Source organism: Urocampus carinirostris, chromosome 16 (assembly GCF_059441175.1).
Source record: "Urocampus carinirostris isolate Australia breed hairy pipefish chromosome 16, RoL_Ucar_1.0, whole genome shotgun sequence".
Taxonomy (NCBI): Eukaryota; Metazoa; Chordata; class Actinopteri; order Syngnathiformes; family Syngnathidae; genus Urocampus; species Urocampus carinirostris.
In genome coordinates, this window is record NC_142364.1 from 26,277,201 (window position 1) to 26,303,673 (window position 26,473).

A 26,473-nucleotide genomic window follows, 5' to 3' on the forward strand; every position below is an offset into this window, starting at 1 on the left:
GGAGTCTGCAAGAGACCTGAGAATGGGGCGCAGGTTTATCTTCCAATAAGACAACAAACCTAAACATTAGCAAAATCAACAATGGAATTGTTAAATCTAACAATATTAAGGTGTTAGAACAGCCAAACCAAAGCCAGACACCAATGCCATAGAGCATTTGTTGAAAGATCTTAAAAGTTTTATGCTCAAACGATCACCATTAAACCTTAAGGAACTTAAGCTGTTTTAAAGGAAGGAATGGGAAAATATTTCTCTTTCAAGATATGCAAATTTATAGAGACATACCCAAAGAGACTTGTAACCGTGATTGCAGCAAAAGAAGGTTGAACAAAGTATGAACTAAAAGGGGGGCACTATTTTTGCAAAGGCTACTTTTCAATTGTTTATTTGTTAGTACAATAAAAAATGTTAAATACGTTTAAATACTTCCCACAATTGCTCCTCACATGTTTTTGATTCTTAGAAAATATTTTTGAGTGTTTTATATATAAGTTTGAAGCCAGAAATATGGCAACATGTCAAAAAGTTCACTGATTTTATGGAGGCACTGTATTAACATAAATGATGCATGTTTAAAGCTGAATTAACATTTAACCGCTCATTTTCTATTACTATCTATTGTTGTACATTATGTGGAAGACGTTGGCAAATTGCTCAGAAGCTTCTTAACTGCATTTGACGACATTAGATTTTTACTGTGTGAATGTGACCGTGGATCCCCTCACCATGCGGTCTTGTCTCCACAGTCATTGTATCCATCAGATTCTAGACAGCGTGTCATACACACACCAACATGATATTGTGCACAGGGACCTCAAGGTGTGTTTATGTCATTCATTTGTATATTCATTGCGTCTCTTGTATGTCCACATCCTGTTTTGTGCCTGCTTTCTCGTTTGTTTTATTCACCTATTTATTTTTTGTCTTTGGAATGTTGAAGCACTCGAATGAGAGCATGTAAATGCCAGGAGTGGTTATACACAAACTCAAAACACACACAGACAGTACATTCATTATAAACCTTTTTTTTTCTCTCTCCTGTGGTCCAACCGCTTCCACTCGTGGAGCTGTCAACTCGGACTGCGCGAGGGGGTTGGGGGTGGGGTGGTGTTTTTTTTTTTTTGACACGCAGAGCCAGTCTTTTGTAATGAAGTCAAAGTTAAGCAAGACTGTATAAACAGTAACGGAGAAGAAAAATGACAAATGAATGTTAGAATTTTTAAAAAGTCAGCAAGAGAGAAGCTCAGCCCGAACTCTAACTTTGGATCGTTTTAAGATAAGGTTTAAGAGCTTAAGATCGTACAGGCTGAAAGTGGCGGACAAAACCTTTTCCCACTTACAAAAGGCTTCCCGGCTTTGCAGTACCTCCGGGACCGGTGCATTCGCAATGATTGCAGCAAGGCTTTAAGGCTAGGACCTTAGCTTGGCCTTTTGGCTGGGAGTGAAAGTCCCGGCTCCTAGGCTTTGTAGCGTATTATGAACTGACCGATAACAGAAAATGGATAATGAATAAAGAAGATAGATCAATAACCCTTAAAAAATCCCCCCCCCCCTCCTTACTTTGGAGTTGTCCGACTTTTCGCTATTAAATCAACACATTATATTTCCTTGTACAGCTTGTACAGTCGCTTCAACTTTAATGGCTGTTGGCGCGATCTCTTTGCTGGATTACCGCCCCCAAGCCAATCATAGTTTGTGATTAGTGACGTTTCTCAAGGCCTTCTAGTTGGCTCTTGACGCCAACCCAATAGCTTTCTTGAAGACTTCAAGGTCTAGCAACAACTAATGGCTTAAATGTGATTGGTTTAATGCTTAAATATGAAAGCACACACCTGGTAGCACCACAACCAAGGGAGATGCAATAAAAGGAAGTACAGTAATTATTTATTGATTGACAAAATATAATTAATATCGTATGATGGAGATATGTTTTAGGCCAGCAAAGAAGTCCCTGCAGGCCCTCAAGGCCCACCACTGACGCACACACACGCACGCCTCGCCCCCAATCACCCCACCACACAAGAAATACCCAATAAAAAATAAATTCCCCAACACAACTCAAACATTTATACAAACCCAAATGAATTATTCACACTGAACAAAAACATACAATACACAACTATGACTGCTTGATACACCAATACTCAACAAAAATACAAAATCAGTTTGCCTCAAAAAACGAAACTACGTAACTCAGTGGTTCCAAAACCTTTCCGTACCACGGACTGGTCTAATGTCTGACAATATTCTCTCAACCCAGCCCAATAATATAAATAATTACAATAACAATAACAGAAATAATAGTGATGATAATATTAACAACAATAATGGTATTAACAATAATAATAATAACAATAATAATAAACCTAAATCCACTGTGAAATCACCAGACCACTAAGGATGAATATCACATAGGTTTTATCGAGTTATCAAACTTTTTTAGCCACGTTCTTGAAAATGTTTTTGGTGTATCTGATAATGAACCCAACTTTGAAGGAGATTCTATAATAACATAGAAAAATGTATTCATTTTATATTGTGTTCATAGTTTACGTAAATGTTTAGTACTCAACAAGAGGGCACCGTGAGTAAAACTAGTATGATGAGAGCTAATGCCTTTTCCCATGTAATCTACATTACTAGTGGTTTAGTGGTTACATTTTGGTGCACTCATTGCCACGAATTCGCGTTGCATCCCATGTTTTGCACATGTAGTCAGCAATACTTTTAGACTGAACAATCTTTGCACAAATACAGTAATACACTACCTTAAAACCTTATATATAAGACACATCCGAATTTTGAGTTCTCTTTTCGATAAAAAAAGCGCATTACACATGAATAGATACGGTACATGCAAAGATAAGGCAACCTTTATTTCTTTCTGAACGGCCACGATACCGATGACCCGCAGCCCGGTTCCGGTCCGCGCCCCAGTCGTTGCGAACCACTGACATAAATGACAAAAACACTGATAGTGCCTGTGCATGACTAACACGCTGCCCCTCCGATGCCCCCTGCTGTCTGCATGCAGCCATTGCATCCAGCAGATACTGGAGGCGGTGCTTCACTGCCATCAGCTGGGCGTGGTCCACCGAGACCTCAAGGTGAGTGCGAGTGCACCAGGTCTTCCAAAACACACACCAAATGGACGCCTGCTGCTGCATTTTTGCATGATTCTGCATTTGATTTTTGTTATTTGATATAGATGTAAAAATTGTTGCGGGACAATATAGGATATCAATTTAGTGTATGCAATTTAGAATAATTGCTGTGAATTAGATTTGTTTAATTCAGAATCTAATTCGGTGGTTACCCATTCGGCCAGCAGGTAGTCCTCACGTTTTTTCAGCAGAATTAATTCGACATTGCCTCATATTGTGTCCAGCATTTATCATGAAGGAAGCAATACTCTAAACATATTTCAATTTTATCTTTAAATTATCGTTTTTTTTTAAGTTCTTTGATATCGGTAATGATTGATCCGTCCAAAAGGAAAGTAGTATTCGGGAGCTATAATGAAATTACTGATCCATAAACCCGTTGTTAAGATATTCAACTAATTTAATTGATCAGGAAGTATTTTAACAGTGTGTCAGAAATGGCATATTATTTGCCCCTGCACCAAAAACAGTTTGTTGAATAATCTTTTCTTGGTTTACCTTTGAGGACAAAAGGTGTTTCGGCCTGCTCTGGTTTGTGGCCGCAAGGAGTCTCTGCCTTTGTAGAAACGAAGACCAGCCCGTGCTGCAGCCCTCAGCCCAGGAGTTGCTCAAAGGGGGGGTGGGCCTTGTTAGGAGAGGTTTTGTTGAGCGGGAACGTGTGCCAGAAACAAGAGAGAGTTTGGAGCTTGCGTGTTGGTTTTATCTATCTATCTATCTACCTTGGTCATATCCCTCAAGAGGGGTGACCGACAGCAAGACACACACATACAATAACAAAGAAAATAAAAGTGAAAAAAAAATTGCAAAAAACACACACAACATTTTTTGGACCATGGCTAACCCAACTGCCCAAACACCCAAACAAGTGAGGCACCTCGGCACCTAAGTTGGTCATGCTTTCGTCCCTCCAGATGAAATTGGTTTTATAGGTGTGGGAATACCCAGTTGAGAAGTGCTTGCTTCCGCGTCCAGCGAGCACCTGCGACCCGGTGCTTGCTGGACGCGGAAGCAAGCCGCTCACACAATCGGATCGAGATCCGAACGGAAGTAGATCTTCCGGAGCGGGAGATGGTGGTGTCAAGGACTGAAGAAACAGGTCGATAGCCGGGACAGGAGAGAAAAAGTGGTCGGGATCAAAAACAGGTCGTACCCGGAGACAAACGGGGAGATCAGGAACGGACGTGTGGAAAAACAGGTGCAAAAGCGGGACCGGCGGGAGTCAGGGTCAAAGTGCGTGCCTTGTAGAGGTTCGCTGACGGACTGACAACCAGAGAGTGAAAGGACTGAGCTTCAAAAAGGACAGGGAACCAATCAGGTAGCCTGCAGCGGTTGGCGCCAAATGAGCAGGAACAGGTGATACTAATCAGTAATCATGACAAATACGTTTAGAGGCCATCCTCAAGACACTGTACAATGTCTTACATTTGTGTTTGTTGGAATACTGAAATGTGTTACTACGTATGGCCAGATATACAAGAGGAATGTACAGTCATCATTTATTGAGTTCTTCACTTATAACCTTTTTTATTATATCAGTCATTTATAACTTCTTCACTTATCTAGTTGTTATGCAGTTCATGATTATTCATGGATCTAATTGTAATTATTTACTTTTTGATGTAATGAAATCCATTCATTCATTCAGTTGTCAGTCAGTCTACATCAGGGCTTTTTTGGTAACCAGTTTGAGATGCATTTTCAAAATAACAACGTATCATGTTATTTTTACGTTATTACTATGTTATTACCAGATTAAATAATGGAAGTTGGGTGAAATAGACTCAGTCAACCACTAAAAAAGGGGGACACCTCATTGCCTGTCAGCACCACGTTGGAGACTGCTGCTCTACATTGTATAAAATGATGTTTTTGAGGTGTTTTTATTTTGCAGTTCGGAGGAAGCCGTTTCTCAGCTTCTCAGCTTTACCCGTTTCACAACTCGGATGTAAACGATTAGTGGAAGAAGAAAAAAGTCATTCCTCTTGTCTTCGTGTCCCAACAAAGTAGATTTCTGGGCCTCGTGAACTTAAGCTAACTAAATGCTCGTTATAATGAATTTTAGGCTTTGTCCTTTTGCTAATTTGGAGTCGGCTGAATTGTGACTAGGCCGTTTATTTTCAAATCTGTCTTTTGTTCACAAGCGACGGTAATTGTCTACTGGCTCAATTTGTTTTTAGGGGGTATCTGTCATGAACCGGAACAGGATACCCAAATGCGTGACGTTTCTCACACAAGCCTTTTATTGTACGGGAAATGGGGAGTCATGCATGTTGGGTAGCAGTCTGGGGTGGAATCATAGGAAGCCAGAGGCCAACGACATCGATACTGGACAGGATTGGACAGACAGGATTGATATCAAAACAGGATATCGAAAAAAAAAGGACAAACTAGACGGGAAAGAAACTGGAAACCGATATTAAACAACAAGACAGAAAGGGTTGATATAAAAAAAGGATAATGAATTTAAACAGGACAAACTAGACGGTAACAAACAGGAAACTGATATTAAACAGGACAAAATAAACGGGAGCAATATCGGACAGGAAATACCAGCAGGAAACAGGACCGAGTCAAAACCCACGTCTTGCGGGGCAGAGGTTCGTTGACGGACTGACAAAGGAAGAGTGGGATCACTGAGCTTGAATAGACGGAAAGCCAATCTGTCAATGAGCCGCAGCTGGCGCCACACAGGCGGGGCCAATTGGGTGCCATGGCAACCATGAAAGTATCTTATTCAAGGTTTGAAATCATGTGTCATTAATAGTGTTTTCCTATTGTGTAGTGTTTTGTCATGATGTATCTGATCAAAATAAAATAAAATGAGGTATATTTTATTGTATTATTCTAATTTTAAAACTGAACATTTTCAATGTGCTAGCAGATCCCCATTGAAAAATAATATTTAATGAGTTTAGGAAAAAATATGTAGGGAAAAATTTAAATTAATAAAAAATTAGCATAATTACTTGCAAATACCATCAGAATAAGAAAAAAAGGCATTGAAAGTTAATTTTTGGGATTTGTTTACTTTTCTTTTTGCAACATTTTCCAGAGGTGTGCATCAGTGTCGTTAGTGACATGCGGTGAGGTTTTTGTCTGGTGAGGCACCGTAAGATTTACAAATAAACGAACCTACATCTTATTTTTCATTTGATTGGCTGTGCATGAAAGCAATATATCAACTTTAGCATGGAAAAACCTCTTTTGGCTTACCTTAACCTATAAATTAAGCCTATAAATTGCTGATTTTGAATGAAAGCATCACTAAACAGGTAATCCTCCATTATGAAAAACAAAGTTTAGGTAATGAGACAAAAAAAACATGCTGGTTTTGTTTGACTTGCTGTTAGCTTGCTAGCATTATCACCAATACTATTGTTTGAAGCCAAGGTGTGTGCAAAATCAGAATATTTGGTCCACTATCGCCCTCTGCCATGAGGCAAGAGAATTGCGTCCCTCAGTCTTCATCTGCAGATGCTCAGCACAGAAATGTGTTACATATTAATTGTATGAATGATGTTCATGATATAAGGGGAAAATTCTGCAATTTTGAGAAATAAAATACAAAAATTGTGAAGGTAAATGTAAAGACCTTGAACACTGGATAAATCTAACTATTTGACATATTTTTAATTTTGTATTACCACGATGACTGGTGAGACACTGCCTCACCTGCCTCTCCTGACTGCGTGTCACTGAGAGTCACTGAGAGTTGTGTGGCTTTTTCTTATGCTACTGGATATTTTCCTTGAAGTGTGTTTTAGTTGTGTGTGGTTAATACAGGGTTCCCGCGGATCCTTGAAAAGTCTTAAAAGGCATTGAATTCATTGTTCTAAAAATAAGGCCTTAACTGGCATTAAAATGTCTTGAACCAAATTTTGAAAGTCTTAAAAATGTGAACACAAAGATTTAGTAATATATATATATCAATTGTGCACAACCAGGAAGTACAAAGTTGTTGTTTTTTTCTTCAAGCAAAAATTGGTCATGAATACATATAGCAGTGTTAAAAAGTTTTACTTTGGACCAAAAAGTTATTTTTCATGCATCATGATAAAAGATGCTTCATGAATGGAGCAGAAGGGTTCTCTGGAATTGGTAGTTATCTAACTGGCTGAGGATCCATGAAGTACCGTAAACACCTTTTCAATTTTTTAGCTTTGTTTTGTTTGTTTAATTGTTGTTTTTTTTTGGTCGATTAAGTCCTAAATTTGGTTTCAAAAGGCATCAAAAAAGGCTTGAATTTAACTTGCCTTAAGCTGTAGGAACCCTGTAGTAGTTTGTGGTTTTGGGTTCTCAATTTTTGTTGTCATTTGCCAAGTTATGATGTGCTTGTGTTTTGGGTTATGTTGTAGCCGGAAAATCTTCTGCTGGCCAGCAAGTGCAAGAACGCGGCTGTGAAGCTGGCCGACTTCGGGCTGGCCATTGAGGTCCAAGGCGACCAGCAGGCTTGGTTCGGTATGTCGCATGCCTCCAGTTTATATATCAGCATTGTGAGTGTGATACACTCAGAAGATTTTTTACTTTGAAAAGAATCTTGAACACAATTTATATTCTCTTATCGATTGATCTACATGGTGAAAAACTAAAGATAATTTACTGTATTGCTATACAGATGCTGCCCTACTTGCGAACGAGATACGTTCCGGACAATCGTTCATAAGTTGAATTTGTTCATAATTTGTTCCAGTGCTATATTTTGTATGGAATGTATGTTTAAGGTTTATATAAGTATATTTAAGGCTTGTATAAGTAACCTGTATTGTTTTGTACTAAAGAACAAACATTTAATAAAATAATATGCTCTATTAAAATAAATATCGTTGAGTTTAATTTACTTTTGGAAGATGAGCTTCGAGAGTTAGGCGACTTCCTCCTCCGTGGGTGAAAAAAAGCGATCAACCATTTTCTCAACCGCATCAAGCTTTCTTATTCCACTTTCATTTCAAAAGAAACGTCTTGCCTCTTCTTTACACTTTACACCAACCATATTGAATGGATGCACGAGATATTTAACAATAAAAATTTCAAAGTTCGCTTGAGATACAGTATAGAATGTTTACAAACGAACTAGGAAGAGGAACCTGGATTCCTTTTTCCGGGTGGATGCTGGGTGGGCTCTCACAGCGCCACACGCCGGTAGCGGCGGAAAGAAGCCCTATGGTACTGTCCTGTACTCAGAAAAAGGTGCACAATACAAAATCTAACTTACAGCAATGTCCGTATATTTTTCGACACCCGGAAAAAATATTCGTATCTACCGTTTTTCGTAACTCGAATTTTCGTAAGTAAGGGAGCGTCTTTAGTGTTTTGTGAATGGGGTAGGAACCTTGTAGAGGTAAGATCGGGCCAAAAAAAAGCACCCGAGCCCGACGCAGGCCCGAGGGGTATTAAACCCGACCCGGACCGAGCCCGACTAATTAACTGGATTTGCTGGCCCGGCCCGAGGGGGCCCGAAATTACATATTTTATTTATAAGGAGGGGTGATTTATGATAACAAATTAAACTCTGCCTTTTGTTACAACATCTAGGCCTAAGTTAAATAAAACTGTATAAACATTTACATCTTTTATATTTCTGTGTCTGCACTGCAGATGTTACATTAAGCGACAATCTGTCATTGACGGGTTTTTTTTTTTGAGGTAGCGAAAACATTTAAGGGCGTCCGTCATTTTGACGACTTGATCATTGGGCCATAATCCACAGCAGCAGTAGTAGTACGTCCTTAAGATTTTAGCGCAGCACTTTCATTAAGCGGGTGTTGACGTGTTGTGCCCTTTTCCGACTCCTATGCAAATCCCCCCCCCCCCCCCCCCCCCCCTGATCGTATTCTATATAAAACGCTTATTAAAACAATAAAGCGAGCTAATTATAATAATTGGGAGATCCTAGTCTATATAACGCGTTTATTTAAACAATAAAGCGTGATTTTATTCTGCAAATTGCGTTTTTTAACGCAGATGAAAATGTCACCAACGTCAATGTACGCTTCCGACAAAAGCGATCGTATTCTATATAAAACGCTTATTAAAACAATAAAGCGAGCTAATTATAACAATTGGGAGATCCTAGTCTATATAACGCGTTTATTTAAACAATAAAGCGCGATCGTATTCTACAAATTGCGTTTTTTAACGCGGATGAAAATGTCACCAACGTCAATGTACGCTTCCGACAAAAGCGATCGTATTCTATATAATACGCTTTAAAACAAAATAAAGCGAGCTAATTATAATAATTGGGAGATTCTAGTCTATATAACGCGTTTATTTAAACAATAAAGCGCGATCGTATTTTACAAAATGCGTTTGTTAATGCGGATGGAAAAGTCACCAACGTCACTGTACGCTATGATTTCCGCAATCACAACTAATTGTACACAAATAATATTTATTTGATTTACTATATTCCTTGGTCTAGTATCCATACATAGTTTAAGTATATATTTTTAATGAACATATATTTATAATTATTAATTAATTTAAAAAAAAAAAAAAGCAGGACCGAACCCGACCCGACCCGACCGTATAACTGACATTTCAGGCCCGACCCGGCCCGAAATTGCCTCGGGTTTGGGTTCGGGTTCGGGCTCGGGCCATAAATCTTAGGTCTAGAACCTTGTAAGTTATCTGTTTACCGGTGTGCTTTATGCCGTGTGTCACGTCTGCCCAAATCCTATCAGTAAAAGGATTCAAGCACAGTGGTTTAAACATCCTCATTCCAACACGCAATCACTTTATTTACAGGTTAGTCTGTTGTTTTTACACTAATGACTTACACAATAAGTATTGTCATGTGTGTAGCATTATTTCTGACTGTTTGAATGTGGAGAATGAGAGCTTATTTAGTGTTTTAAGAGGTTTATTGAAAAAAAAAGAGTTCACTAAGCAGCCAGTTGTCAGGACCAGAACGGAAACAGGAGCCATTTGCGAGACGTATTTTGAAAGAAAGAGAAAGGACTGCGCCTACGATCCGGTGTTCGCTGGACGCGGGAGGCAAGTCGCTCTCGGATTCGGACTGTGATCCGAACATGGAAGTGGATCTTCCGTAGCGAGCGATGGCGGTGTCACGGACGGAAATACTGGTCGGTAGCCGGGACTGGAATAGCAAATCGCGGTCGGGGTCGGAAACGAGTCATAAGCCAGGACGGGAGAGTAGACGTAGTCAGGAACAAAAATTGGTCGTAAGCCAGGACGGAAGAGCAGACGTGGTCAGGATCAAAACAGGTCGCAGCTGGAGACAGACGGGAGCAAAAACGGGACAGGTGGGAGTCAGGGTCGAAAAAGGCTTGCCTAGTATACACTGAGGTTCGCAGACGGACTGACAACAGGGGATTGACAGGACTGGGTAAAAGTAGGGGCAGGGAGCCAATCAGAACCTGCGGCGGTTGGCGCCAAATGAGCGGGCACAGGTGAATCACATCAGTAATCATGACCCATTTCAGTTTCACCTCTTTGATGCAGAGTTTTTCTATTTATCTCCTTTTCTATCTCATTTGTTAGTGTGGAGTTTAAAATTGACAGATTAATGGATGATGGCCATTTTGTTGAATACCTGTAATAGGATCAAAATGCACTTTTAGCACATTTAGAACTTTACAAAAGGAAATTGCTTATTTGGTTTATGGTTACCTTGTTTGAGTATTTGACTCATCAATGGAGGAAGTTTTTCTATTGATATTTGTAAAGAAAATCATATCAGTCAAAGGATTCAAGCAGAGTTGTTTACATAGCTTAATTCCAATACACAATCTCTTTATTTTACAGAAACCCTGTGGGAGAGTCCTAAGCCAATTAAAATCAATATTCTTGTGTGGTACCTGGGGTAATCTGGTACCCGTAACATGAGCTGTGTCCAGTGTTGGGCGCTGTACTGAAAAAAGGAATTAGTTACGGTTACTAGAAAATTAATATAAAAAGGTAATTCTTTTCGCCCCACAATTGTGAAACAAAAAAGTGCCGTGTTACTCTGAAAGTAACTATATCTAGGTACAAATTAAAAATCTGCCTTAAAATGGCAACTTAATAATAAAGAATTTAAAAAAATAGAAGAAAACCTGTACACCATCCTGTGAAAGTGGTGAACCCTTCATCTTGGCTTGTGCAATCTTGAGAGCTTGAAAATTAACACAGCCGAGACACGCCATATCAATCTTGTCTTTAGTCTTTAAACCACTCGGAGATGTTCTTCCTCATTTCTGGGTAATGTCCAAGACTTTTTTTTTTCTCTCCAGCAATGGTGTATTGCAAAAATAATTTTACAAGAAAAATTACCCAAAAGACTCACTATGTAAATTACGTGCTCAAGTTTTCCCATTGATTTTGCTGTTTCTGTACAAGCCATGCCCCCTCCTCAAGGGCTGCCTGCCATTCGCTACTGATGAAACAACCAAATATGTACATATAACCGACCACCTGATTTCAGTATTTTATTTTATAGGTATTAATACGGCTTGGAAGTATATACACTAGAAAGAATTGGGAAGAAATTAAGGGACCTCGTACTATGTGCATGAGACAGGGCCGTGGTAACTGTATTTAGTATATACTGTCATGATTACTGATGTGATGCACCTGTGCCCGCTCAATTTGGCGCCAACTGCCTCGGACTCTGATTGGCTCCCTGTCCCTATTTAAACCCACTCCTTTCTGTCACCTGTTGTCAGTCCGTCTGCGAACATTAGTTTACCCTAGGCAAGCCTTTTTTTTTACCCTGACTCCAACCCATTTTTCGTTCCTATCTGTCCCCCTGCTTCGACCCGTTTTTGATCCTGATCACGTCTACTCTTTTTGCTCTTCTGTTCCGGCTACTGACCCGTTTATCCGTTCCCGACACCGCCATCGCTCCCACTTCCGCGTTCAAAGCGACCTGCTTCCCGCGCCCAGCGAACTCCGAATCGTTGACGCAGCCCTTCCTCTTTCATTTAATAAAACTTGTGAAAAACGTTACGCAAGTGGGTCCTGTCTCCGTTCTGGTCTTGACATATACATACAAAAACACATGCACCTCTTTATGTTGGGATCAGCGTTGCGTTGCTGGCGCATTGAGGTTATCGGCTTATGGACAGAAAAAAAACATTGTGATCTGCTTTTAAAAAGTATCAAAGTAACGTACCATGTTGTAATGACAGTTGAGTTACGAAATTATATTTGTAACACTTTTTGGTACTTATTATTTTATTTATTTGGTCCCTTAAGGGAATTTCATTTTCACCGAGTGTATCGGGGCAGGGCCTTGGTGGAGTACAGTCAGTGCTGTTGCAGGAGAGCGTGCACTAAATGACCGCACCTGGTATCCCAGGCGGTCTCCCGTCCAAGTCCTAACCAGGTCTGACCCTGCTTAGTTTCCTGAGATCGGGCGTCCTTATAGTGGTAGAGCCACGAAATGTAATTGAGTTCCAGGAACGCATTCATGGTCATGCATTACTCCAAACACTGGCTTTGTCTTTTGTGTTTAGGCTTTGCAGGCACGCCCGGGTATTTGTCTCCTGAAGTCCTTAGGAAAGAAGCGTACGGCAAGCCGGTGGACATCTGGGCGTGCGGTAAGAGCCGCATTGTCAGCGAAGCGCACGATTTTTGGTAGGTGACGTGTGTTTGTTTGTAGGTGTGATCCTCTACATCCTTCTGGTGGGCTACCCACCCTTCTGGGACGAGGACCAGCACAAACTTTACCAGCAGATCAAAGCAGGAGCCTACGATGTGAGCCTTCATCAAGATCGCCTTGACCTTCCTCATCCTCGCTCTTGTGACACATGTTCACTTGTGTGTGGGTTTAGTTCCCCTCTCCAGAATGGGACACCGTGACCCCCGAAGCCAAAAATCTGATCAATCAGATGTTGACCATCAATCCGGCCAAGAGGATCACGGCCCAGGAAGCCCTTAAACACCCATGGGTCTGCGTACGTATGCTGATTCACCCTATGCCACCACAAACACGTGATATATATAAGTGCTGTGGCACACTAGAGTGCTCTGAAACATATTCTAATGCACCGCAGGGAACTGTCCAAAGTAAGGAAAATCAATGTTTGTAATCGGTAGCAAGGCAGCCCAGTGGTTAGCGCATGTGCGGTACAGTTCTGAGGTCATGAGATCGAACCTTCCTGTGTGTAGTTTGCATGTTCTCCCCATGCTTGCGTGGGTTTCCTCCGGGCACTCCGGTTTTCTCCCGCATTCAGCGAGTAAGTTGTCTGTCTCTGTTTGCCCTGCTACTGGCTGCCAACCAGTGCAGGGTGTCCCCTGCCCACTGCCCAAAGATAGCTGGGATAAGCGGTGCAGATAATGGATAGATGGATGTTTGGAATCACTGTAGATTCCAAACTACAGTACACAGCTGATTAAAAGCTGCATGCTAAGATTGATTGATTGATTTGCATGCTAAGAGTTAAGACAAATACTCAATTTTGTCTCTGTCTGTCCGTGCGTCATGTAGCGCAAACCGTTTAATTGAAAAACAAATGTTCCTATTATTTATACTCTAAATGATAGGAAATTAGACCAAAAATGCAACACTACACAAGGTGAGAAGGCTACGCTGCCTTTGAGCCGAACGCCTTGGTTAGCATGCGGGACAGCAGGATTTTGAACTCTCGTCATATGTTAAAATACTTTAAAGTGGCAGTCAACTAACTGGATTTTCTCGCAATACTATTGCATATTAGCCACGAATAGTCATTAATCGCATTTGATTAACATTGTATTCGTAAAATTGAAACTTATTATTTCGGAACAAAATGTTTTTTCCCCAGTTTCAGTATTGTCACACTGAGCTGCCCACCAACAGCGATCAGATTATGAAAGTGCTGTATCTGAGTCAGGAGGCTTCTCCTGCTACTGCTATTCATGGAAACTATTACTATCTGTTATATCTGAGAGCAAACCCCTACCACAAAAAAACAGCCTGGAGAGGGATGGGCGCCGCCAGGCCGTACTTGCCCAAGACACACCGCAGGAAGCGGTGCCCTCATGACCTTAGCGGTGAAGGGATCCGGGAGCTGCGAGCAATTTGCACTGTGTTTTAAAATAAAGGATTAAGCTCAGAGCACACGTGGTGACAACCGCGTAGGAGATTTGGCGTCAATGCCTTTGGATGCAGTACACCAATGGCGCAGTGACACCAATGGCGCAGTGCCCCGCAACACCTGAAGCCGTTGTCTGCTCTACTGCAAGTTGTTTACATCACGTGTTTTTGGGTCATGTGACCATTCAAGATGGGTATTCCCAGAGCATTTATGAAAAAGAGCACATATTGACTACAGTGCCAAAAGAAAACTAATAAGGGTTGCATCGAGTAAAGTGTGAGCCCTAGATTTCTAGAAAACAGCTTCAGGGCAAGCATACTATGGAGAATAGAGTCAGATTGTAACACAGACGTGTTTTTTGTGCTGTCGTCATTGGTGGTTACCACGGTGACAGAGCAAATTACCTTTGATTCTCACTGTTCCCCAGGGATTAAAGGAAACTCCAGCGACCTGACAGGAATGAGATTTGTGGCCTTGACTTGATTTGACTTGACTAGCCTTTACTCAAAAACATACAAAAATACAACCAATGAGTAAAGGCCAAAATTGACTAAAAAATGACTGTGGCAATGTGTTGACAGCAACGTTCTACGGTGGCGTCCATGATGCACAGGCAGGAGACGGTGGAATGCTTGAAGAAGTTCAACGCCAGGAGGAAGTTGAAGGTAAAGTGTGCATGCACCGAGGCAGCGCTGTCCTTTCACCTCCGACCTTCCCTGCTCTCATCTTATTTTTTCTTTCCTGCTCCACTTCGACAGGGTGCAATATTGACAACCATGCTGGTCTCCAGGAACTTCTCAGGTTAGATGCGATTTTACAATACCATTAAGGATGAATGTTTTGTAATGTTTTTATCTTGTGTTTAAAAAGTAACAGTTATTAGAATTTTTGAGTGCCAATTGCAGTTACCTCAGATTACCCAGAAGAGGATGCCCAAGGTCCACTCTTTAAAACAACGATTAGTCTTGTCGTTTTGAAGGAGATACTGTACATATTTATTTATGAATCGGTGGTTCATTGATTTGCCGAATGATTACTATAATTCAACCAAAAACAAGCACACATTGGTTCATCAACACACAACCAAGTTTATTCATACGTCCAAAATCAAAAAATTCAACTTAATGAAATTTCCAATGAGGTGGGTTTTCTGAAGTGTTTGAAAAAGTGGTGGGTATGTTGTCGAAAGTGAATATAGCTAATGAAAGAATTGAGCAGAGGTTTTTATGGCGTATTTGAAGCGTTTAACTCCAGCACCAAATCAGCAGTTATGTTTTTTTCCTTTTGCGTACAATTACCTTGGGAGAGTGAGATGTGGTGGTCTTCCGGGTCAGCTGGAGCTCTCGCACCAGAAAGAAAAAGAGAGAGTGAGTACGTGGGGGAGAGAGAAGAAGAGAGGGATAGAGTTGCTTTGTGCTTTGGTCAATTACTATACAACAAAATACTTGATTGTACATTAAAACCAAATAACATACTTTTCACAGGCCTCTCTTTAACAAATATAAGTACTGTATATTCTACCTGTAAACATTTACTCAATTATTTTCTACCAATACTTATGTCAAGAACCAGAACAGGATCAGGACCAAATCGCGTTGCGTTCTCACATAAGCCTTTATTTTACGGGAAATGGGGAGTCATGCACGTTAGGCCGGTCTGGCGTGGAAAGACGGGAAGCCAGAGACCGACGAGATCGATAACAAATCAGGATAACGACGATAAACAGGAGAAACTAGACGGGAACAAAAACTGGAGGAACTAACAAACAGGACAAAAACAGACGGAAACAAAACTGAAACCCGAAATTAAACGGGAACAATACCGGACTTGAAATACCAACAGCAAAAGAGGACCAAGTCAGAACCCACGTCTTGTGTGGCAGAAGTTCGTTTGATGGGCTGACAACCAAAGCAAGATAGCGCTGAGCTTTATATAGACAGAAAGTCAATCTGTCAACGAGCCGCAGCTGGCGCCACACGAGCAGGGCCAATTGGGCACCATGGCAACTGTGACACACACGGGCGCGGCCAATTGGGCGCCATGCCAACCACGACAACTTACTGTCTTAGGCACTGTTTGGCCAATCAGAATGAAGAATATAACGCATGATTAAAATCAGTGAAGCAGCGAGACTGTGGAGGATGAACCGCGCTATAGCAAGGGATTACTGTCATGTGACTACAGTCAAATAATCACTCATTTGAAAGGAAGATTGTTTCATGGATTTTTTTACGGGAATAACATTGTAAAACAGTAATGTAGTTATTTTTTAACCAAAGTCATCATTACATTTTTTCGAAAATATGACTTACAATTTGGCATGGCGGCGCAGTGGTTAGCACGTGTGCGGCACAGTTCTAAGGTCTTGGGAACTGTGTGGGTTCAAATCCAGCTACCAGCCTTCCTGTGCGGAGTTTGTATGTTCTCCCCGTGCTTGCGTGGGTTTCCTCCGGGCACTCCGTTTTCCTCCCACATTCCAAAGACATGCATTTCAGGTGGATTGGCCGGTCCAAATTGTCCCTAGGTGTGAAAGAGCGAGCGAGTTATCTGTCCCTGTGTGCCCTGCGATTGGCTGGCAACCAGTTCAGGGTGTCCCCTGCCCACTGCCTGATAATTGCTGGGATGGGCTCCAGCACCCCCGCGACCCTACTGAGGATAAGCCGTGCAGCTAATGAGATGAGATGGGACTTACAATTTGATCGAATCTGTATTTTACAAGTTGCAAAATTGTTTAAGGTTTGAATATAGAATATTTTTGCATTTGGAATGCAACCAATGAACAAATTAGTGCCAACACAAAAAGAATTAAAACAATTTTATTCAAGTAAATTTGGACTAACAAATCAGGATTTCCTTTTTTCCTAGTTGGCCGTCAAACTACGGCTCCGGCATCTGTCAGCAGTGGGATAGGAAGCGCCGGCGGCATTGTGGAACAAGGTTTGATGCCGTTTTGCTTATTTGCGCGCCGTTCTGTTTTCCCTACATCGTAACATTTGACTCCTGTCTTTGTGTGCCACCTCCACAATGAATGACTTGACAAGGTAAGATGCTTCTCCCTTCACTATTGTCTCCTACTTCAGTTGTAGAAGTAGAAGTTAAAGAAATAAACTCGCTTACCTTTTTATATAAACAAAATAACTTTATTCAAAACCATATTTGTAAATTATTTCTTTTAAATTAATTCTTGGTATTATTTATAAATATTTTCTTTTACATTTTCTCTTGAACGGCGGTACAGACAACTGTGGGAGGTAGAGGACTTACATTTAACAGGTTGCAGTCAGTAAACGCAAATCACAAAACTGAAAAATTGTGTTCTCTCGGCTCAGCCAACCTCATTTCAGTATTTTATAGTTGTAAATTCGGCCTAAATGCAAATATATACGGTAGGGGAAATATCTACAGAAATATAAATTTAGCGTTCTTGTACTCTGTGGTCGAGATGGCTCCACCATAACTGTATTCAGTTGTATTTTGGTAGGCAAACAAAAACAACCTTCTCCCGGATCAAGGGATGTACAGTATATGACAATGCAAGTGAAGCAAGAGTACTCGATAATCACAGATCACTATATTAAATTATCTGTATTTGTAAAGTAGCAGAGTTATGTACTAATGCCCTAAATAACAACAGTAGAGTTACAAAATTTGATAAATAACACGTTACAGTACTCGTTAGAGCACATGTGTCAAACAGGCGGCCCGCGGGCCAGATCAGGCCCGCTAAGGGATTGAATCCAGATCGCGAGACAACACTCAGAGAAGCGCAAGAGAAAAACAAGCTGCAGGTTGAAATATGTCAACTTGATGTTGCCAAAGCCAGGTGCCTCTCACAAAGACACTGTACTTATATTTCTCTCTCTCTCTCTCTCTCTCTCTCTCTCTCTCTCTCTCTCTCTCTCTCTCTCTCTCTCTCTCTCTCTCTCTCTCTCTCTCTCTCTCTCTCTCTCTCTCTCTCTTTATTTCTTTCTTTCTTTCTTTTCCACCCCTTTTCATCCACTCTGTCTCTGTCTCTTTCACTCTCTGTGTCTCTCCTTTTCTCATCCTTTGTTGCTCTTTGTCTCTTTCTCTCTCTGTGTCTTTTAACCTCTTTTGCTATAACTTCCTTTTTTCCTTTTCTCTCTTTTCTCTTTCTCTCTTCATACCCTTTGTGCTTTCTTTTCTCTTTTCTCTCCTGTCTTTCTATTTCTCTTTGGATTTCTTTCTTCCTCTCCCTTTCTTTTTCTCCTCTCTCACGACTTTTTATCTTTTGTTTCTCACGCTCTCTCCCTCTCTCTCTTTTTCTTTCTTTGTCCCGCCCTCTCTCCTCTTCCCTCCCTCATTCTCTTATTTCTTTATCTCTTTTTCTTTCTCTTTAATCTACTAGTCCGGCCCCCGACAGAATGTTTGTTCCATCGTGTGGCCCCCGAGTTAAAATGAGTTTGACACCCCTAAGTTAGAGAGTAATTGCCCTCCAGGAATGTGTTCCTTTATAATGCGTTTGTCTTAACACAATAAATCTCCTGGCAATTCAGGTGTGAACTTTGAAGCACCCCGTACCCCTATACCCGTACCAAAACGTGGCATAAAGTTAGCAACGTGTTTACGGACGCCAGTGACTAATCTCATCTTGAGTGTAAAGTGCGCCAGCGGCACTATTGGGGATTATACGGCAAATGACTTCCTGTGATCCCGACGCTGATCTGACATCATGTGACGCGTTGATCTTTCATGTTGCGTGCTTATTCGGCACTTTCATCTGAGGGAGGAAATGACAGAGGCTGTTAGAGAGAGGGTTATTTTTTTTCGGGTGGGGGGCAAAAGGTGGACGGCATTGATGTTCAGTGATGGACACTTGCCGATTTAGGGTGCGAGCGGTTTGAGAGTCGGGGGGAACATGTGCACGCTACCTGCTGAGGGTGTGTCCTTCTGCCTCTCTGCAGCAGCAAAAAGCCTTCTTAACAAGAAAGTGGATGCCAAGGTAGGGCAAGGCATGCCTTTTGTTAGTCCATCCTTCCATCGATTAACTCATTCATTGTTGGCCTACTTGAAGGGACATTGTGTGTTATTTAGCACAGGGATGTCAAACTAGGTTTGGCTCTCAGGCCTGATCCAGACTTTCTGTTCCCATGAAGACCAGATCACTAAAAGAATGTCAACTTCAATGTTTTAGCTTTGTTAATTTAATGAAATCATTGATTCAAAAATAATGGGGCGAAAAATGATTTTCTTGTTTGGCATTGAATTTACTGATTTGTTTTAACAGTTGAGTGAATGCAGTTTGACACCATAACCAACTCACCACACTACACAAACTCAAGTGGGAGCTATATTAAGATGTATTTTTCTCCTTAATTGTTGCACGAGTTTGAAATGAATGAAAAAGAAATACAAAATAAAAGTTTTGGAAGTGCTTGGGCAATACCATTAGACTATATCAAATCCAACTACAATGGAACCTCGGTTTTCGAACGCCTCTCAGTTCGAACAAATCGGTTCTCAACCAAAAATTTCGAGAAAATCTTGCTTCGCTTTTCGTTCAAAAAATCGGAGTTCGAATGCCGGTACGCTAGGGGCGATGCTGCGCGGCGTACGGGTGTAGATTGCCCCCACCCCTCGTTAAGAACTGTTGTTACGTGACCGCGCGGTTCTTTTTGCTTTCGTTTTTAATATCGGTGAACGGAGTGTTTTAACCCCTAATTATGCCTCGGAAGAAGGTCGGTGCAAGCAGCAAAGTTGCTACAGGTGAAAAAAGAAGAGTAGTGCGTACAACTATTGCATTTAAGAAAGAAATAATAGCAAAATATGAAGAAGATGTGCGAGTTTCCCTTCTTTCGAGGGAATAGAGCATGGCTTCTGCAGACAACCACAAAGGTAAGAAATCCTATTCATAAATCTTTTCTTTATCCTTTAACCGCTCACCACTTGTTGTGGAGACCCCGGTGCTAAATGACGTGTAAACGACCTGATTTTTTTATTTTTACACGTTCATGTTAGCGTAATCTTTCGTACGGAAGATTACGCTAACGCGAACGTACGATTGGCCTGGGTTAGCTTCATGTTTACGTTCATGGTAAGCCTTCAAGGATTTGGAACGGATTAAAATGATTTTACATTACTTTTAATGGCAAAAACGATTTTCGGTGATCGACCAAATCGGTTTTCGAACAGGGTTCTAGAATGGATTATGGTCGAGAACCGAGGTTCCACTGTACTAGGCTGGGCCTAGAGACGAAAGAATGACCAACTTAGGTGCCGAGGTGCCTAACTTGTTTGGGTGTTTGGGCATTTGGGTTGGGCATGGTCCAAACATTTTTTTGTTTTGTTTTTTTGCTATTTTGTTATTTTTTTAATTTTCTTTGTTATTGTATGTGTTTGTCTTGCTGTCTGTCACCCCTTTTGAGGGATATGACCAAGGGAGATAGATGGATAGATAGGCTGGGCCTACTAAAGCTGAGAGTATATCCTTTACTGCCCTCTAGCGGCCAGAGGGCGCATTTGGCATTCATTTATTTTAAAGATCATAACTTTTGTAAGAAAAACTTCATTCATTAAAGACAAAACAATACTGATTTTACTAATGGGCCAAAACATAAAACTATCATACGAACATGCATTTCTTTAAAAATGCTCATAGCATAATAGATTTGCATAAATTTTACATAACTGAAGGAGATTGCATCATTTTCCGACATCTTACTGCTACAAGTACCTGAAAATCCCCAAAACCTCGTGAAAGGCTGGGAGGAAATATTGTGCGATTTGGTCCCTTTGAGTTTTGTATAGTTCCTTGTGCTTTTTAGCACTCGATTTCATGTTGCACTACACCAGGAGTCTCCAAACTTTAAAAGCACTGTTTTGTTACTGATAAGCACATTGGCCAACAGTTTGATATTAATTTCTAATGAAAACGTTATGTAATTACTATGTTGTTACTATGTTATTATAATGTTATTACCCAGTTGTAATTATGAAATTAGGCTAAACAAAAGTCTCAGTCAAGAAGTAAAACATTTGCCTTGAATAAGGGCACTGAGTGATTTAAACATATCAACTATTGGCCATTTTTAAAAATAATTTTGGCAGAATTGATCATGTTTTGAAAGATACTGATCATGTCAATGATTTATCATGTTAGTTAGGGATCAAATTCCCTAGAAAATCTTGATTACCCATGACAGGTTAGCTATTTTCAGAACTGGAACTGTGTGCTACTCAGGTATTCTTAGGGGGCTACCTGGTGCCTTTGGACAGCACGTTGGTGACTCCTGCCCTACAAAATCCAGCAACACTTAGTAATACACACTGTCCCTTTACATAAAAGGTTGACGTTTCACGTCTATAGTCGTCAATGGCACTGAATGTGTTAATCGAAAACTTGCCGAATGTTGTATAGTCAGACACTGTTTTGATCAATGATTAGTTGGAACTGAACATCCTCCACTCGGAATATTTCGCTGGCAGCCATTTTGTATGTGTCAGCATTCCGCAACAAACAAATTAGCTGTCATGAAAAATGAAATAATTGCTCAGCTTGTGTGTGTGTGTGTGTGTTAAATATTTTTTTTTTCCGTGTTGCATGAAAGTAATTGCCTTCGCAACATGAGGTCCCCAAACAGGAAGTTACACGAGAATGTTATCAAATGCTAACATGTTGAAAGACACTAGGTACGTTAGCTTTGCAAACGAAAAAAGTCCAGAATGGCACCAGTGTCAAACTCTTTGCCTACAGGCCAAATTCGGCACACTACATCAGTTTATGAGTAATTGTTGAGAGAAGCACAAAAGAAAAAGGAGCTTATCATATCAAACAATGACTTGCAGTTATAGATATGTCCACGGGATGTCGCCAAAGCCAGCCACTCACAAAGCAACCACCATTAATCAACCAGAAAACATTGGGAAACTCCATAACAATGTTATTTTCTTTGAAATAAAAGTCACGCTGTTTAGGACAATAAAAGATAGCACCTGGGAGTCCTTGCAGAATTTTAAATGAGCTTTAGCTCCTTTCTATAATATATATAAAATCTAACAGCGAAGTTCCCATATCTAGGTAAATGTTTTCATTGAAAAAATGAAAACAAAAGCAAAAATACTTAATATAATATAATAAAAGTATCTAAATCAATCATCTAAACTAGTAATTGCATGCTATTGTTTCCACTTTCTAGTCTACAGGAGTTTCTCAAAGTTGAAAAAACAGCGGTAGAAACACATTTTAAAAAAAAATGCACTGTTGATAAACCCTACAAGAGAATATATCTCAAAGTAGGAAAAGCATATTGAGGAAAGAAAACATTCAATAATCGTTTTATAATCGGATCTTGCATCCCTAAATCATAATTTATTTGTGAGCCTCCGAAAAGACCCCCAACCCTTCAGCTAAAGCACACTTTTATGCAATTAATTACCAGCCCGGCCCCCATGAGTACAATGTGCCCCCTGAGTTTTAATTATTTTAACACCCCTAAAGTATCTAAAACACACTTTTTAGTCACCGTTGTAATACTTGCGCACACACACGCAACTACATGGTAACAGAGATGCTGAATACTATTTTTTCAGACAATGCCAATAATTTATTTGGGGGTAAACATTAATGTCACTACCTCATCCTGATGCCAGTAGTAGAAAAAACCCTATCCTTGACCAACCATGAATATATTTTTTGAAAAGAACAATAACAATAATTGGCAATTTTTCTTCTTTGAATTTCAAGTTTGTGATTGCAGAACTGCCGCTACAGGGCGGCCAATTATGATCATCAGGCCAGTGTACCAATAGCCTAAAGCAGGGGTAGGGAACCTATGGCTTGGGGGCCATATATGGCTCTTTTCATGAGTACGTATGGCTCCGAAACAAAATGTTACTATTGCACATCTCTCTGTGGCGTTCCAAAGTCAGGTTATTTCATCCCGATTTTGGTCCATACAAAGCCGAACTTTGATTGGGTGAGCAGTACAGGTGGGCGGATCCCTGCACACAGCGCAAGGCACTTCCTTCACTCTCTCCCTCGCTCAGTGCAGTCTACACCGAAAGTGAATATGACGACATGCTTATCGTTTGCAGTAATTTGTGACATTTTTACAAAAGAACTTTGCACGCTCATTGTTTTGAAAACGTTATTAAGGACAAATTTCATGGAAAAAAATTGCCTCAACACTCTTAACTGAAGGTGTAAGACAAATTGTAAATGACATATTTATATTGATTTGGGACACAGGATTTGGCATTATTATCATTTCATACATTTGATTAAATCATCAAAGGACACACAGTGAAATAAAATGTGCTGAAGAATTAGCTTTTGTCTAGAGAGCGTGTTTGGCAGTGTTTTCATTTTTGTCTGAAAATATATGATGTGGCTCTCTCAATTTCTTTTTAAAACATTATTTGCTTTTATGGCTCTTTGGGTCAAAAAGGTTCCTGACCCCTGGCCTAAAGTAAGGCTGTACTGCAAAATATATTTGTTTCTAGTTTTTAGATATTGTATTATGATTAAAAATAAATATGGGCAAGGGACAGTGTGTACCTTTTTTTTTCTAGATGTCGCTGTATTGTATTGTGCCACAGAAAAGGAGTGCTAGAAAAGCGCATGGAAGTAAACAGACTACGGAGACTCTGTGACAAAAAAACGCACCATTTTACTTCACACTTTTGGGCCCAGCCTTTTTGATGTTTTTGGAAACTCGTAGCAGCAAGATGGGGGACTAATATGCTATGTAAAAATAAATGCTAATTTTACGACCACAGTATTTTTAAAAAATGTTTTTATGATTGTTCGTCTTTATTATTTAAATCAGAATTGATATTTTTAATGAATTATTAATGTCATGACCAGAAAGGAACCAGGACGCAAATGCGTAACGTTAACCACAAGTTTATTGATAGAAAGAGGAAGGGCAGTGCTCGCTATCCGGTGCTCGCTGGACGCGGGAAGCAAGCCGCTCACACAATCAGATCGCGATCCGAATACAAAAGTGGATCTTCCGGAGTGGGAGTTGGCGGTGTCAAGTACAGAAAAAACAGGTCGATAGCTGGGACAGGAGAGCAAAAACGTGGTCGGGATCAAGTACTTGCCTTGTAGAAACAGAGGTTCGCTGACGGACTGACAACAGGAGAGTGAAAGGACTGGGCTCAAAAAGGACAGGGAACCAATCCGGTAGCCCGCAGCAGCTGGCGCCAAATAAGCAGGCACAGGTGATACTAATCAGTCATAATGACAATTGAAGTATTTTTCTAACCATTAGAAGGCGCTAAAATACACACACCACACTCAATGATGATACGGTATTTGTCTCGTCAAACTAAAAGGTGGATATGATTTGTTGTACTGTTAAATATTTGAAAACAAAAGCTAACAATCTACCGTCTGTTCATAAAATATATTAGATACTAGATTATTTATTAAAATAATAATTATTTAAGAAAAATTTATGATTATTTTTGCTAGATAAACCAGTAATAATCTCTTACATTGAGAATGAATACCAAAAATATGCAATATTTTCTGACAACGGGGTAAACTTTCATTTTTTGCGGTGTGGTATTGGTAAACCTATTCGTAATAAAATTACAATTTGACCTACTTTCACTCAAAGGCAGATATTTTCCATACATAAACTGTCACGAGTGCGTGGTGGCGTGGAAGGGGAGCGGACCAGAACGGAGGCAGGAGGCATGAAGGGAGAACTCAAATGCGTTGACGATCCATAAGTTATATTTAATAAAATAAAAGTCGCCCAATACTCCGGGGCAAAACAGAACAATACAGAGTTCCTCCGGCACGAACTCAACAGGACATGGCATAACAGACTAAAACATGACAAGGCATAACAGACTAAAACAGGACAAGGCATAACAGACCGGGATTGTGAATAATGAGTATTAATGAACCCGCCACCGCAGAGCCCACCATGCAGCCTTAAATACAGATCCACCATTAGTGGAACTGCTTTCAGCTGTTGCCCAGGGGGCGGGGCAGACTGGTCACCAAGGCGACCGTGACAGAGCCCCCCTCTTAAGGGACAGCTCCCGAGGTCCCAAAAAAGAAAAAATTACAACCTCACGCCCCGGAATGGTTCGACGCTCACGATTGGGGCAACCCCGCTCCCTCCTCCGAACACGCAGGAACGGGGAGAGGCAGGCGCCATCTGCGTCGGGCGGATAGGAATCGGCGCTCGGCAGGGGGGGGGTCCGGCGGGCAAGCTGGACAGGGGATAACAGACAGGCAGAACCGACGAGAACAGGACAGGCAAGATCAGGGCAGAATCAGAACAGGTAAACAGGACAGGCCTCTACCGAAGAGTCGCACTCAGGACAGGCCGATGCAGAAGAGTCGCACTCAGGTCAGGCCGATGCAGAAGAGTCGCACTCAGGTCAGGCCGATGCAGAAGAGTCGCACTCAGGGGGTTCAGGTTCAGGAGAGTCAGACTCAGGGGGTTCAGGTTCAGGAGAGTCAGACTCAGGGGGTTCAGGTTCAGAAGAGTCAGACTCAGGGGGTTCAGGTTCAGAAGAGTCAGACTCAGGGGGTTCAGGTTCAGAAAAGTCAGACTCCGGGGGAACAGATTCAGAACAGACAAGACAGGACAGGAAAGACTGAACAAAATCAGTACTGGGAGTCGAACAGGCAGGCATAGGAGTCGAACAGGCAGGCATGGGAGTCGAACAGGCAGGCTTGGGAGTCGAACAGGCAGGCTTGGGAGTCGAACAGGCAGGCTTGGGAGTCGAACAGGCAGGCTTGGGAGTCGAACAGGCAGGCTTGGGAGTCGAACAGGCAGGCTTGGGAGTCGAACAGGCAGGCTTGGGAGTCGGAGTCGGCCCGACGGGCAGCGGAGTCGGAGTTGGCCCGACGGGCAGCGGAGTCGGAGTCGGACTTGCACGCAGGGGAGAGGGAATAGCAGGCAATCGGCACGGGAGTCGGGCAGGCAGGCGTCAATTCTTCCTGGGACCCCATTCGAGGCACAGCAAGGGCCACGACGGGCGGGGCCGTGGTTCGAACGGGCAGGGAAGGCCAACTCAGTAGGCGCCTGCCAAACTGCGCACTCCAGCTCTCCCCAAGTCGCGCTGGGATCGTTCGCTGAGTTCAATTGTTGGCGGGTTCATTCTGTCACGAGTGCGTGGTGGCGTGGAAGGGGAGCGGACCAGAACGGAGGCAGGAGGCATGAAGGGAGAACTCAAATGCGTTGACGATCCATAAGTTATATTTAATAAAATAAAAGTCGCCCAATACTCCGGGGCAAAACAGAACAATACAGAGTTCCTCCGGCACGAACTCAACAGGACATGGCATAACAGACTAAAACA

At 41.4% G+C, this 26,473-nt stretch overlaps 1 protein-coding gene across 2 annotated transcripts in view; it reads left to right on the plus strand.

The window, feature by feature from the left end:
• Nucleotides 1–26,473, plus strand: part of camk2b2 (calcium/calmodulin-dependent protein kinase (CaM kinase) II beta 2) — a 55,542-nt gene that overhangs the window by 11,756 nt on the left and 17,313 nt on the right. The window contains exons 6-14 of one of the 2 annotated variants that reach the window (XM_088319996.1): nt 747–819; nt 7,520–7,622; nt 12,623–12,706; nt 12,769–12,863; nt 12,941–13,063; nt 14,767–14,850; nt 14,944–14,986; nt 17,051–17,122; nt 19,111–19,145. In XM_088319996.1, the coding sequence (XP_088176122.1) occupies nt 747–819; nt 7,520–7,622; nt 12,623–12,706; nt 12,769–12,863; nt 12,941–13,063; nt 14,767–14,850; nt 14,944–14,986; nt 17,051–17,122; nt 19,111–19,145 (712 nt within the window). Of the gene's footprint in view, nt 1–746; nt 820–3,034; nt 3,108–7,519; nt 7,623–12,622; nt 12,707–12,768; nt 12,864–12,940; nt 13,064–14,766; nt 14,851–14,943; nt 14,987–17,050; nt 17,123–19,110; nt 19,146–26,473 lie in introns of both variants that reach the window. The other variant, XM_088319995.1, reaches the window with a different exon arrangement.